Below are 15,316 nucleotides of genomic sequence, written 5' to 3'. Positions count from 1 at the left end.
AGAGAGAGAGAGAGAGAGAGAGAGAGAGAGAGAGACAGAGAGAGAGAGAGAGAGAGAGAGACAGAGACAGAGACAGAGACAGAGACAGAGACAGAGACAGAGACAGAGACAGAGACAGAGACAGAGACAGAGAGAGATTCTCACCTGAACAGATAACTCCAGCATCCTCATGATGTCCACAGTTGTGTATCCCCCATCCCAGGCTGTAGCATTTACTCAGCTGGTTCTCGTAGCCATTACAGTTGACGTTGTCCAGTAGAATCAGGCCTGTGCCGTAACCAAAGTAGGCGTTGGTGGTGGAGGAAACGGCGTGGCCACAGCCTATCTGCTGGCACACCACCCCTGCGTCTCTCATGCCCCAGTCGTCATCACACACCGTCCCCCAGCTGCCCTGGTAGAAGACCTCCACCCGTCCCTGGCAGTAGTCCAGTCCACCAACTAACCGGATCGTACCATCTCCTAAAATATAGGGGAGGGTGGGATTCATCAGCATTCCATGTACACTATATATGCAAAAGTATGTGGGCACCCCTTCAAATTAGTGGATTCGGCTATTTCAGCCACACCCGTTGCTGACAGGTGTATAAAATCGAGCACACAGCCATGCAATCTCCATAGACAAACCGTGGCAGTAGAATGGCCTTACTGAAGAGCTCAGTGACTTTCAACGTGGCACCGTCATAGGATGCCACCTTTCCAACAAGTCAGTTCGTCAAATTTCTGCCCTGTTCGAGCTGCCCCGGTCAACTGTAAGTGCGGTTATTGTGAAGAGGAAACGTCTAGGAGCAACAAGGGCTCAGCCGCGAAGTGGTAGGCCACACAAGCTCACAGAATGGGACCACCGAGTGCTGAAGCGCGTAGCGTGTAAAAATCATCTGTCTTCAGTTGCAACATTCACTACTGAGTTTCAAACTGCCTCTGGAAGCAACATCAGCACAATAACTGTTTGTCGGGAGCTTCATGAAAATGGGTTTCCATGGCCGAGCAGCCGCACACAAGCCTAAGATCACCATGCGCAATGCCAAGCGTCGGCTGGAGTGGTGTAAAGCTGTCTATGTATATGGTTGGTCCAGGTCTCTATTGAAAAACTGATTGTATCTCAATGACACTACCTGGATAAATAAAGGTTAAATTAAAAAAAATAGTGGCTTAAAATCCTTAACTGAATATCACTCTGTTTCATTACGGCTGCATTTACACAGGCAGCCCAATACTGATATTTTGCCCAATTATTGGCAAAAGAGCTGATCTGATTGGTCAAAAGACCAATATTAGTGGGAAAAGATCAGAATTGGGCTGCCTGTGTAAACGCAGACTATTTAGTTTGGATTCCAGGCTAGATTTATTGGGCTCTTGTGTGCGTGTTGTCTTCTATGTAGACGTTTAAATAAACACTGTAGTGAGCACACCACCAACTTAGTGGCGTTGAGGTTGGAGTGTCTGCCTTAAGATTGCAAGGTGGGGGGGTTCAATCCCCAGTCGAGACGTACAAAGGACTCTAAAAATGATAGCCGAATTCTCTGTTTGGCAGATGGATTGAGTGTAAGGCCCTACGATAGACTAGCATCTTGTATATCAAGCAGCCTCACACTACAGAATCAGGATATAGACTCCTGCCCTATGGGCTGTTCAAACTTGTTGATCACATGCGTATTCATTATAATAATATGCCATTTAGCAGACGCTTTTATCCAAAGCGACTTACAGTCAACCTTTTTACGTATGGGTGGTCCCGGGGATCGAACCCACTACCCTGGCGTTACAAGCGCCATGCTCTACCAATTGAGCTACAGAGGACCATTAGTTTTCAGTTGGTGAATTCAGTCTCTCTGACTGTGTTTTGTCCAGTGTTTCAATGAAGCCTGTTGTTCCATAGTCATTTTATATAGAAAACCGAAGCACTGAAACGTTTTCAGAGAAAACTGCATTGAGGTGAAAATAAGAAAGGCTACAGTGAGCGAACACGTATGGTGTCGTCCCGTGGAGGGGGTTTGAAGATAAACACTATTAAAATAGACAATGTATCCTTTAGGCTTCAACTTCAACATCCCCCTCCCGAAAGAGTCAGCAACCTAAGGATTCCACGTAGCCTCAACACCATTCCCAGTGGTATACATGTCTATGTGTGGAGAACCAGGCGGATACGTCAGGTTCTCTCAAAGAAGGAGCCGGGAATGATGTCCTGTGACCCACTTGGGAGTTAGGGGTATAGATAAAAGATAGACAGCAACAAAAGACCCGGAACTTTCTATAATAATTTACAGTGACTATCTGTTGTATCTTTTCACAAGGAACTTTTGACTGAGCTAGAAATGACTTTGAGTTCTACAGGTCTACATACCTGACTGTGGCTGAGGCAAGCCGACTTTATAGGTTGATTCTTCACCCTCTCCCTTAAAGCAGTTTAATACAGTGAATAAAAACGAACCCTTCTTGAAAACGATTTTATTTACATATTTTTTTTACTGCATTTGACTGAAATTAGAGACAAATAAATAAATGGATCACTTACTTAAACCGGAGTTTCTCCTAGATGAAGTGGTGGCCTCGCCAAGGCCCCGTGACACCACCACTGATGGAACTAAGGAGAGATGAGAAGGAGGGAATAAAGGAATACATTATTTTTATTAGTGAGAATGGATTCTCTAATCAGTCACCAGGGATGTGTCCTTTTAACTCACTCATTGACATCACATGAGCTCTTTATAAATTGTAAAGACCCTTCCTATAGAAAACATAATTACAACAGTAATACACTAGAGCCCTCAAACTCAACTCTGGACCTCGAAGCCAGTTCCACTGCGTTCTTTCACTGTTCCCCTCTAATCATGGACTGATTTAGACCTGAGACACCAAGTGGGTGCAATTAATTATCAGGTAGAACAGAAAACCAGCAAGCTCTGGACCTTGTAGGGTAAGAGTTGAATACCCCTGCACTAGAGTATTATACAGTGGCTTGCGAAAGTATTCACCCCCCTTGGCATTCTTTCTATTTTGTTGCCTTACAACCTGGAATTAAAATGGATTTTTTTGGGGGGGGTTTGTATCATTTGATTTACACAACATGCCAACCACTTTGAAGATGCAAAATATTTTTGATTGTGAAACAAACAAAAAATAAGACAAAAAAACAGAACTTGAGCGTGCATAACTATTCACCCCCCCCAAAGTCAACACTTTGTAGAGCCACCTTTTGCAGCAATTACAGCTGCAAGTCTCTTGGGGTATGTCTCTATAAGCTTGGCACATCTAGCCGCTGGTATTCCTGCCCATTCTTCAAGGCTGCTCCAGCTCCTTCAAGTTGGATGGGTTCCGCTGGTGTACAGTAATCTTTATGTCATACCACATATTCTCAATAGGATTTTTTTTTTGTCATTTAGCAGACGCTCTTATCCAGAGCGACTTACAGTTAGTGAGTGCATACATTATTATTATATATATTTTTTTTTTCATACTGGCCCCCTGTGGGAATCAAACCCACAACCCTGGCGTTGCAAACGCCATGCTCAACCAACTGAGCTACATCCCTGCCGGCCATTCCCTCCCCTACGCTGGGCCAATTGTGCGCCGCCCCATGGGTCTCCCGGTCGCGGCCGGCTACGACAGAGCCTGGATTCGAACCAGGATCTCTAGTGGCACAGCTAGCACTGCGATGCAGTGCCTTAGACCACTGCACCACTCAGGAGTCCGGATTGAGGTCTGGGCTTTGACTAGAACATTCCAAGACATTTAAATGTTTCCCCTTAAACCCCTCGAGTGTTGCTTTAGCAGTGTGCTTAGGGTCATTGTCCTGCTGGAAGGTGAACCTCCATCTCAGTCTCAAATCTCTGGAAGACTGAAACAGGTTTCCCTCAAGAATTTCCCTGTATTTAGCGGCATCCATCATTCCTTCAATTCTGACCAGTTTCCCAGTCCCTGCCGATTAAAAATATCCCCACAGCATGATGCTGCCACCACCATGCTTCACTGTGGGGATGGTGTTCTCGGGGTGATGAGAGGTGTTGGGTTTGCGCCAGACATAGCGTTTTCCTTGATGGCCAAAAAGCTCAATTTTAGTCTCATCTGACCAGAGTACCTTCTGGTACTCCCACATGGCTTTTGGCGAACACAAAATGTGTTTGCTTATTTTTTTCTTTAAGCAATGGCTTTTTTCTGGCCACTCTTCCGTAAATCCCAGCTCTGTGGAATGTATGGCTTAAAGTGGTCCTGGAGCTTCGCCGCTCCTTCAGGGTTATCTTTGGTCTCTTTGTTGCCTCTCTGATTAATGCCCTCCTTGCCTGGTCCATAAGTGGGCGGCCCGCTCTTGGCAGGTTTGTTGTGGTGCCATAGTCTTTAAGAATGTTAATAATGGATTTAATGGTGTTCCGTAGGATGTTCAAAGTTTCAGATATTTTTTAAAACCCAACCCTGATCTGTACTTCTCCACAACTTTGTCCCTGACCTGTTTGGAGAGCTCCTTGGTCTTCATGGTGCCACTTGCTTGGTGGTGCCCCTTGCTTAGTGGTGTTGCAGACTCTGGGGCCTTTCAGAACAGGCGTATATATACTGATATCTTGTGACAGATCATGTGACACTTAGATTGCACACAGGTGGACTTTATTTAACGAATTATGTGACTTCTGAAGGTAATTGGTTGCACCAGATCTTATTTAGGGGCTTCATAGCAAAGGGTGTGAATACATAGGCACGCACAACTTTTCCGTTATTTATTTTTTAGAATTTTCACTTCACCAATTTGGACTATTTTGTGTATGTCCATTACATGAAATCCAAATAAATATCAATTTAAATTACAGGTTGTAATGCAACAAAATAGGAAAAACGCTAAGGGGGATGAATACTTTTGCAAGGCACTGTAAATATATCTCAATGAGCCTTACCTCTGCATGTGACCGATACATCCTCGTAGTGGTAACAGTTATGGATGCCCCAGCCCAGACTGCCACACTGTCCCAGGTCTGTCTCCCCTCCTTTACAGTCTACGTTGTCCAGCAGGATGGGCCCCGAGCCCTGGCCGTACTCTGAGATGCTGCCCACCGCCACGGCCAGACCACAGTCCAGCTGCCGACACACCACGTTGGCATCTACCGTGTCCCAGTCGTCATCACACACCGTACCCCACGTCCCGTTGTGCCACACCTCCACACGCCCCTCACACAGGTTACGCCCGTTCACCAGACGCACTGCAGAGGAGAGGGAAGGAGGATCCAGAAGATACACGGTATAGAGAGATATAAAGAGACAATAGAATGTCACCAGACCCACTACAGAGGAGAGACAATAGAATGTCACCAGACCCACTGCAGAGGAGAGACAATAGAATGTCACCAGACCCACTACAGAGGAGAGACAATAGAATGTCACCAGACCCACTACAGAGGAGAGACAATAGAATGTCACCAGACCCACTACAGAGGAGAGACAATAGAATGTCACCAGACCCACTACAGAGGAGAGACAATATAATGTCACCAGACCCACTACAGAGGAGAGACAATATAATGTCACCAGACCCACTACAGAGGAGAGACAATATAATGTCACCAGACCCACTACAGAGGAGAGACAATAGAATGTCACCAGACCCACTACAGAGGAGAGACAATATAATGTCACCAGACCCACTACAGAGGAGAGACAATAGAATGTCACCAGACCCACTACAGAGGAGAGACAATAGAATGTCACCAGACCCACTGCAGAGGAGAGGCAATAGAATGTCACCAGACCCACTACAGAGGAGAGACAATAGAATGTCACCAGACCCACTACAGAGGAGAGACAATAGAATGTCACCAGACCCACTACAGAGGAGAGACAATAGAATGTCAGCAGACCCACTGCAGAGGAGAGGCAGAGACAAATACAACATGGTCAGAGGTATCAACAATCAGGACCACTGACTACCCTCTCACTCCGATGCTGATGTCATGAATGAAAGTGTGTGATGATGTCATAGTATCCTGTCGGGAGGCTGTATCTAGATCTTGTTTCTTATTTGTCACTGTAAGTGAAGAAAATCCCCCACCAAACCCATTCAATCCTCATCCTTTTACTGGCTTTGACTACTGGCTAGAAACTGTACGCTTTCTTCCTGTATTATACTCGTGCCACACAACATGGAACAGAATTTAAGTCTGGAAAAGCACATAACAGGCCCACTGTCTGTGGGACATTATACTCGTGTGTGTTACCGTCTGGAAATAGAACTATCATATAATGACAGTTAATAGCGACAATAATCCTTTTGGAATAGCTCGTCTAATCCCTTCCACTGTCCACTTTAAGGAACAGAATAAGACTAAACAAGCCACATGACTCCACTGACTAGCGTGTGATGGTGAGAGAGAGAGAGAGAGAGGGGAGGAGCAAGAGAGGGGGGGAGAGAGAAAGAGCGAGAGAGAGAGAGAGAGGGAGAGAGCAAGAGAGGGGGGGAGAGAGAGAGAGAGAGAGAGAGGGGGGAGAGAGAGAGAGAGAGAGAGGGGAGGAGCAAGAGAGGGGGGAGAGAGAAAGAGCGAGAGAGAAAGAGAGAGAGGGAGAGAGCAAGAGAGGGGGGGAGAGAGAGAGAGAGAGCAAGAGAGGGGGGGAGAGAGAGAGAGAGAGAGAGAGAGAGAGCGAGAGAGTAATTGAGGTGGATTAGGTAAATTGAGAGCAAAGGGAAGTGACCATGTTGCAGTGTGCACAGGGTGCTCCTCTCTCTCTCTAAGTTAGATCATTTGTCATTCATGCGTTGGATGTGGACATGTATTTGTTGAACATGGGTGTCTCAGACAGACAGAAGGTGTGGTGGATGTGGTGAGAGTTGGCGGGAGCCCAGCAGCACATTGCCTACCTTGGGAATGTGTCGTCTTCATGGCAGTCGTCGTCGTCGTGCCATTGGCTGGAAAAAGAGAGAGAGGAGAGAAGAGAAAGAGAGAGAGAGAGAGAGAGGAGAGAAGAGAGAGACTGGTCAAATGATTTGTTGAAAGGAGGTTCTTGGCCCTCCATAGTACTGTACTCTGTCTCTACTACATCTATTTTCTTGTAATCTGAGACAGCTTGAAAACGCAACAGGAAGCCTGTTAAGACCGTGTAGCTAGCTAAACCAGCTAAGGAGTAGACATAGAAATATAGAAATATGTACAGAGGGTTTATACATTCCTGTCTGTGTGATATTTGGGGGTTTTCGTGTTGAGAATGAAACTACAAAGTCTCTTCCAAATGCTGTCTTTGCCCCCCCCCCCCACTCAATATAATTTTTAACAAGATGGCAGGCTTTACTATGTTAATGTCCCTGTTTCCTAAACCTCTGTGTGCAAGTTCTGGAATACATCAAACAAGTAGAACTTGCTGGGGGCACTGGAGGAGAGGTTTGGACTGGCTGGGGAACTGGAGGAGAGGTTTAGACTGGCTGGGGTACTGGAGGAGAGGTTTAGACTGGCTGGGGAACTGGAGGAGAGGTTTGGACTGGCTGGGGTACTGGAGGAGAGGTTTAGACTGGCTGGGGAACTGGAGGAGAGGTTTGGACTGGCTGGGGTACTGGAGGAGAGGTTTAGACTGGCTGGGGTACTGGAGGAGAGGTTTAGATTGGCTGGGGAACTGGAGGAGAGGTTTGGACTGGCTGGGGTACTGGAGGAGAGGTTTAGACTGGCTGGGGAACTGGAGGAGAGATTTAGACTGGCTGGGGTACTGGAGGAGAGGTTTGGACTGGCTGGGGTACTGGAGGAGAGGTTTAGACTGGCTGGGGAACTGGAGGAGAGATTTAGACTGGCTGGGGTACTGGAGGAGAGGTTTGGACTGGCTGGGGAACTGGAGGAGAGGTTTAGACTGGCTGGGGTACTGGAGGAGAGGTTTAGACTGGCTGGGGTACTGGAGGAGAGGTTTGGACTGGCTGGGGAACTGGAGGAGAGGTTTAGACTGGTTGGGGTACTGGATGAGAGGTTTGGACTGGCTGGGGTACTGGAGGAGAGGTTTAGACTGGCTGGGGAACTGGAGGAGAGGTTTAGACTGGTTGGGGTACTGGATGAGAGGTCTGGACTGGCTGGGGTACTGGAGTAGAGGTTTAGAATGGCTGGGGAACTGGAGGAGAGGTCTGGACTGGCTGGGGAACTGGAGGAGAGGTTTAGACTGGCTGGGGTACTGGAGGAGAGGTTTAGACTGGCTGGGGTACTGGAGGAGAGGTTTGGACTGGCTGGGGAACTGGAGGAGAGGTTTAGACTGGTTGGGGTACTGGATGAGAGGTTTGGACTGGCTGGGGTACTGGAGGAGAGGTTTAGACTGGCTGGGGAACTGGATGAGAGGTCTGGACTGGCTGGGGAACTGGAGGAGAGGTTTGGACTGGCTGGGGTACTGGAGGAGAGGTTTGGACTGGCTGGGGTACTGGAGGAGAGGTTTAGACTGGCTGGGGAACTGGAGGAGAGGTTTAGACTGGTTGGGGAACTGGAGGAGATGTCTGGACTGGCTGGGGTACTGGAGGAGAGGTTTGGACTGGCTGGGGTACTGGAGGAGAGGTTTAGACTGGCTGGGGAACTGGAGGAGAGGTTTAGACTGGTTGGGGTACTGGAGGAGAGGTCTGGACTGGTTGGGGTACTGGAGGAGAGGTCTGGACTGGCTGGGGAACTGGAGGAGAGGTTTAGACTGGCTGGGGAACTGGAGGAGAGGTTTAGACTGGTTGGGGAACTGGAGGAGATGTCTGGACTGGCTGGGGTACTGGAGGAGAGATTTGGACTGGCTGGGGTACTGGAGGAGAGGTTTAGACTGGCTGGGGTACTGGAGGAGAGGTTTAGACTGGCTGGGGAACTGGAGGAGAGGTTTAGACTGGCTGGGGAACTGGAGGAGAGGTCTGGACTGGCTGGGGAACTGGAGGAGAGGTTTAGACTGGCTGGGGAACTGGAGGAGAGGTTTAGACTGGCTGGGGTACTGGAGGAGAGGTTTAGACTGGTTGGAGTACTGGAGGAGAGGTTTAGACTGGCTGGGGAACTGGAGGAGAGGTTTAGACTGGCTGGGGTACTGGAGGAGAGGTTTAGACTGGTTGGAGTACTGGAGGAGAGGTTTAGACTGGCTGGGGAACTGGAGGAGAGGTTTAGACTGGCTGGGGTACTGGAGGAGAGGTTTAGACTGGTTGGAGTACTGGAGGAGAGGTTTAGACTGGCTGGGGAACTGGAGGAGAGGTTTAGACTGGCTGGGGTACTGGAGGAGAGGTTTAGACTGGCTGGGGAACTGGAGGAGAGGTTTAGACTGGCTGGGGAACTGGAGGAGAGGTTTAGACTGGTTGGGGTACTGGAGGAGAGGTCTGGACTGGTTGGGGTACTGGAGGAGAGGTCTGGACTGGTTGGGGTATTGGAGGAGAGGTTTAGACTGGCTGGGGAACTGGAGGAGAGGTTTGGACTGGTTGGGGAACTGGAGGAGAGGTTTGGGAAACACTGTTTTCCCTCAACACTTTATCTTTAGGCATTAACCAAACAACTGATAAAAGTTGTACACAGCAATATTGATTGAACATCTTTGGTACATATTCTCCCATCATTTAGCAACCACACACATTCTATAGGGTTGGGCTCTGTTTAGTCTTGTGTTCCAAGTCTTATTCACTTGGCTATTGGAATGACCGTGAGAAAGCTGGACTTCAAGATTATGCTGTGTATTACTCCTCAGTTTAATGGCGGTCAGTAGTCTTTCCTGGGGTTTGAAGCTCTGTGGTACAACAAAAGCATACAGTACGTGGGCCTATATACAGTGGGGAGAACAAGTATTTGATACACTGCCGATTTTAAAGGTTTTCCTACTTACAAAGCATGTAGAGGTCTGTAATTTTTTATCATAGGTACACTTCAACTGTGAGAGACGGAATCTAAAACAAAAATCCAGAAAATCACATTGTATGATTTTTAAGTAATTAATTAGCATTTTATTGCATGACATAAGTATTTGATACATCAGAAAAGCAGAACTTAATATTTGGTACAGAAACCTTTGTTTGCAATTACAGAGATCATACGTTTCCTGTAGGTCTTGACCAGGTTTGCACACACTGCAGCAGGGATTTTGGCCCACTCCTCCATACAGACCTTCTCCAGATCCTTCAGGTTTCGGGGCTGTCGCTGGGCAATACGGACTTTCAGCTCCCTCCAAAGATTTTCTATTGGGTTCAGGTCTGGAGACTGGCTAAGCCACTCCAGGACCTTGAGATGCTTCTTACGGAGCCACTCCTTAGTTGCCCTGGCTGTGTGTTTCGGGTCGTTGTCATGCTGGAAGACCCTGCCACGACCCATCTTCAATGCTCTTACTGAGGGAAGGAGGTTGTTGGCCAAGATCTTGCGATACATGGCCCCATCCATCCTCCCCTCAATACGGTGCAGTCGTCCTGTCCCCTTTGCAGAAAAGCATCCCCAAAGAATGATGTTTCCACCTCCATGCTTCACGGTTGGGATGGGGTTCTTGGGGTTGTACTCATCCTTCTTCTTCCTCCAAACACGGTGAGTGGAGTTTAGACCAAAAAGCTCTATTTTTGTCTCATCAGACCACATGACCTTCTCCCTTTCCTCCTCTGGATCATCCAGATGGTCATTGGCAAACTTCAGACGGGCCTGGACATGCGCTGGCTTGAGCAGGGGGACCTTGCAGGCGCTGCAGGATTTTAATCCATGACGGCGTAGTGTGTTACTAATGGTTTTCTTTGAGACCGTGGTCCCAGCTCTCTTCAGGTCATTGACCAGGTCCTGCCGTGTAGTTCTGGGCTGATCCCTCACCTTCCTCATGATCATTGATGCCCCACGAGGTGAGATCTTGCATGGAGCCCCAGACCGAGGGTGATTGACCGTCATCTTGAACTTCTTCCATTTTCTAATAATTGCGCCAACAGTTGTTGCCTTCTCACCAAGCTGCTTGCCTATTGTCCTGTAGCCCATCCCAGCCTTGTGCAGGTCTACAATTTTATCCCTGATGTCTTTACACAGCTCTCTGGTCTTGGCCATTGTGGAGAGGTTGGAGTCTGTTTGATTGAGTGTGTGGACAGGTGTCTTTTATACAGGTAACGAGTTCAAACAGGTGCAGTTAATACAGGTAATGAGGGGAGAACAGGAGGGCTTCTTAAAGAAAAACTAACAGGTCTGTGAGTGCCGGAATTCTTACTGGTTGGTAGGTGATCAAATACTTATGTCATGCAATAAAATGCAAAATGAATTACTTAAAAATCATACAATGTGATTTTCTGGATTTTTGTTTTAGATTCCGTCTCTCACAGTTGAAGTGTACCTATGATAAAAAATTACAGACCTCTACATGCTTTGTAAGTAGGAAAACCTGCAAAATCGGCAGTGTATCAAATACTTGTTCTCCCCACTGTACACACAGTTTGACATTTACTGTTTCGTGTAGAGGAGGCATTCTAAAGCCACTGAGACATTGGATTCTGGTTTCATTCACTGCCTCACAAAGAGAGAAGAGGACACATTGTAAACACTACACCCAAAATACAGTAGGTCAATTCACAGGATTCTCCCTGTATTAATATTAAACAGTTATGTTCGCTATGTGGGTTAGTTATTGAAAAGCGTCCTAGTATTAGAATATGGTAAATTTTTTTGGTCATCTGTATTCATATAGGTGACGTAGGACTGAAATCTGGGGTGGGAACAGTAATGTTATGGTGCATTTCAGAAAACACAGTCAGTAAAATGAGAAGAGATTTACTTAAAAAGCACTTACTAGGTATGGCTCTTCTGCTGATTTTGGTCATATCTCCTGAAATCAGAAAATAAAAATGTCACAAAGAAATGTCAGATAGCACAGCAATCCATCATGAATTTGATCGTTGGCAACATTAATCCAATACAAATGTGAAGTTTGTTAACATCTCACTGGTCTAGCCTATGGAAATTCTGAGAGATGTATCCGTCTTTTTGCAGTAGTCTACATATCAAAACTCATTTCACCCACCAATTTTATATACAGCTCTGGAAAAAATTAAGAGACCACTGCAAAATGATCAGTTTCTCTGGTTTTACTATCTATAGGTATGTGTTTGGGTAAAAATAACATTTTTGTTTTATTCTATAAACTACTGACAACATTTCTCCCAAATTCCAAATAAAAATATTGTCATTTAGAGCATTTATTTGCAGAAAATGACAACTGGTCAAAATAACAAAAAAGATGCAGTGTTGTCAGACCTCGAATAATGCAAAGAAAATAAGTTCATGTTACATTTACATTTTAGTCATTTAGCAGACGCTCTTATCCAGAGCGACTTACAGTGCATACATTATTTATTTTTTCATACCCCCTGTGGGAAACGAACCCACAACCCTGGCGTTGCAAACACCATGCTCTATCAACTGAGCTACATCCCTGCCGGCCATTCCCTCCCCTACCCTGGACGACGCTGGGCCAATTGCGCGCTGCCCCATGGGTCTCCCGGTCGCGGCCGGCTACGACAGAGCCTGGATTCGAACCAGGATCTCTAGTGGCACAGCTAGCACTGTGCTGCAGTGCCTCATTTTTAAACAACACAATAGTAATGTTTTAACTTAGGAAGAGTTCAGAAATCAATATTTGGTGGAATAACCCTGATTTTCAATCACAGCTTTCATGCGTCTTGGCATGCTCTCCACCAGTCTTTCACATTGATGTTGGGTGACTTTATGCCACTCCTGGCGCAAAAATTCAAGCAGCTCGGCTTTGTTTGATGGCTTGTGACCATCCATCTTCCTCTTGATCACATTCCAGAAGTTTCAATGGGGTTCAGGTCTGGAGATTGGGCTGGCCATGACAGGGTCTTGATCTGGTGGTCCTCCATCCACACCTTGATTGACCTGGCTGTGTGGCATGGCGCATTGTCCTGCTGGAAAAACCAATCCTCAGAGTTGGGGAACAATGTCAGAGCAAAGGAAGCAAGTTTTCTTCCAGGACAACCTTGTACGTGGCTTGATTCATGCGTCCTTCACAAAGACAAATCTGCCCGATTTCAGCTTTGCTGAAGCACCCCCCGATCCTCCACCAAATGTCACAGTGGGTGCGAGACACTGTGGCTTGTAGGCCTCTCCAGGTCTCCGTCTAACCATTAGACGACCAGGTGTTGGGCAAAGCTGAAAATTGGACTCATCAGAGAAGATTACCTTACTCCAGTCCTCTACGGTCCAATCCTTATGGTCTTTTGCAAACCTCAGCCTGGCTCTTCTTTGCTTCTCATTGATGAAGGGCTTTTTTCTAGCTTTGCACGACTTCAGCCCTGCCCCTAGGAGCCTGTTTCGAACCGTCCTCGCCGTGCACTTCACCCCAGCTGCCATTTGCCATTCTTTTTGTAGGTCACTTGATGTCATCCTACGGTTGTTGAGTGACATTCGAATGAGTTGGCGGTCATCCCGGTCAGTAGAGAGTCGTTTTCGCCCTCTGCCGGTCTGTAGCTTTGTTGTCCCCAATGTCTGCTGCTTGACCTTGTTCTTATGAAACGCCATCTTTGAAATGTTAAGGATGGAAGCAACCTGACGCTCACTGTATCCCTCTGCCAGTAAAGCCAGAATTGAACCCTTCTTTTCCTCACTCAAAACTTTCCTTTTCAACTCTTTTGGCATGGTAAATAGTTATTTTTTGATTAATATTACTTTTGAGGTACTATTAGCACTGTTTTTGCCATCCAGCTGGTCCTATTGCAAGAGGATAGTGATGACCACAGCAGTGGCTTTTATACTTTTCCTCGTTAAATAAGATTTGATGAATGTGATCACCTAATCAGTACCTAATTCAGTAGAATGAGGTGTGCCTGTGTTGGAATTCAACAGACACCGGAATAGAATGGCTGTCATACATGTAGAGATGCTGATTTAAGAAAAATTTGCAGTGGTCTCTTAATTTTTTCCAGAGCTGTATATATATACACTGAGTATACCAAACATTAGGAACACTTTCCTAATATTGAGTTGCACCCCCACCTTTTTCCCTCAAAACAGCCTAAATTCGTCAGGGCATGGACTCTACAAGATGTCGAAAGAGTTCCACAGTGATGCTGGCCCATGTTGACTCCAACGCTTCCCACAGTTGTGTCAAGTTGGCTGGATGTCCTTTGGGTGGTGGACCATTCTTGATACACACGGGAAACTGTTGAGCGTGAAAAACCCAGCAGCGTTGCAGTTCTTGACACAAACCGGTGCGCTTGGCACCTATTACCAAACCCAAAGGCACTTCAATCCATTATCTTGCCCATTTACCCTATGAATGATACGCATACACAATCCATGTCTCAATTATCTCAAGGCTTAAATTGTTTTCTTTAACCTGTCTCCTCCCCTTCATCTACACTGATTGAAGTGGATTTAACAAGTGACATCAAAAAGGGTTAATAGATTTCACCTGGTCAGTCCATGTCAAGGAAAGAGCATGTTCCATGTAGCAGACGCTTTTTTTCCCCCAAAGCGACTTACAGTCATGCGTGCATATATTTTAAGTGTGGGTGATCATGGGAATCGAACCCACTATCCTGGCGTTGTAAGCGCCGTGCGCTACCAACTGAGCTACAGAGGACCATGCTCTACCAACTGAGCCTATTTGTGCAATCCATGATGGCAGCCAATCAGTCTGTCCGTTTGTATGTCTGATCCTTGAGATCTGAGTTTTTATGTTTTAATGACCCTAATCCTGTCTACAGAACCAAACACTTTTGATGTGAAGTTAGATGCTGTATATAACAACTATTTTACTAAATTTGTTTGTACAAATATTTCTGAATGAAAAGGCCTTTTTTTTCTTCTAACTCAGTTGCTCGTGAACTTTAGCCTACACCTTTTTGGAGTTGGAGCGCGCCGAGTCAGGAGCATCTGTCTGCGCGCAAGGCCTGGTATGGGAGCGCAGGTGCGCACTGAAGGCTAAAAGTGGAGAATCGGTTGCCAGATTGGAAAAGCTGATGCACCGTGGGAAAATCTACGTCGTTCTACACAACGTCTACACAACGTCTACACCTGAAAGACCAGTAAAAACCGACATTATGTATCTGTTACTGTGCCTGATCTTTACTCAACGCCATCCTGGATTAAATAGGCTGAATGATCCATGGGTGAGTGAATTATCTTCGCCTTATGCCCTACAATTTGCGAAAACACTCCGACGAGACCATCATGTCAATACCACCAGGAACTTGGTCTCTCTCTGCAATTGCATTTGTGCCATTCTCAAAACGCAAGTGGGCCTACACTTGATGGAATACTTCCAAAATCTCAAACTCTTTAATGACTTTTTTTTCTTTGTCGAAAAGACTCAGCTCGTTTTAGTGACAATGGTGCTGGCTCCGCCAAGTCCTCACGCATTGGGGCAACTGAGATATATTGTTATGCTTTTATTGTTGATC

The 15,316-nt window shown here is 46.4% G+C and overlaps 1 protein-coding gene across 1 annotated transcript in view; it reads right to left on the bottom strand.

Annotated features, from left to right (window-relative positions):
* Positions 1-144: 144 nt before the first annotated feature.
* LOC311125787 (scavenger receptor cysteine-rich domain-containing group B protein-like) overlaps positions 145-15,316 on the bottom strand; it is a gene marked incomplete at both ends in the record, with an annotated part of 30,099 nt that continues 14,927 nt past the window's right edge. The window contains 5 exons of the mRNA XM_084199819.1: positions 145-459; positions 2,513-2,581; positions 4,881-5,183; positions 6,833-6,880; positions 11,686-11,718. Of these exons, the coding sequence (XP_084055945.1) occupies positions 145-459; positions 2,513-2,581; positions 4,881-5,183; positions 6,833-6,880; positions 11,686-11,718 (768 nt within the window). The remainder of the gene's footprint in view (positions 460-2,512; positions 2,582-4,880; positions 5,184-6,832; positions 6,881-11,685; positions 11,719-15,316) is intronic.

The sequence above is a fragment of the Coregonus lavaretus genome (assembly GCF_964263955.1).
Source record: "Coregonus lavaretus genome assembly, contig: HAP1_SCAFFOLD_3625, whole genome shotgun sequence".
NCBI lineage: Eukaryota > Metazoa > Chordata > Actinopteri > Salmoniformes > Salmonidae > Coregonus > Coregonus lavaretus.
The sequence above is the reverse complement of the archived record's forward strand: the minus strand, read 5'-3'. Positions and strand labels throughout refer to the sequence as shown.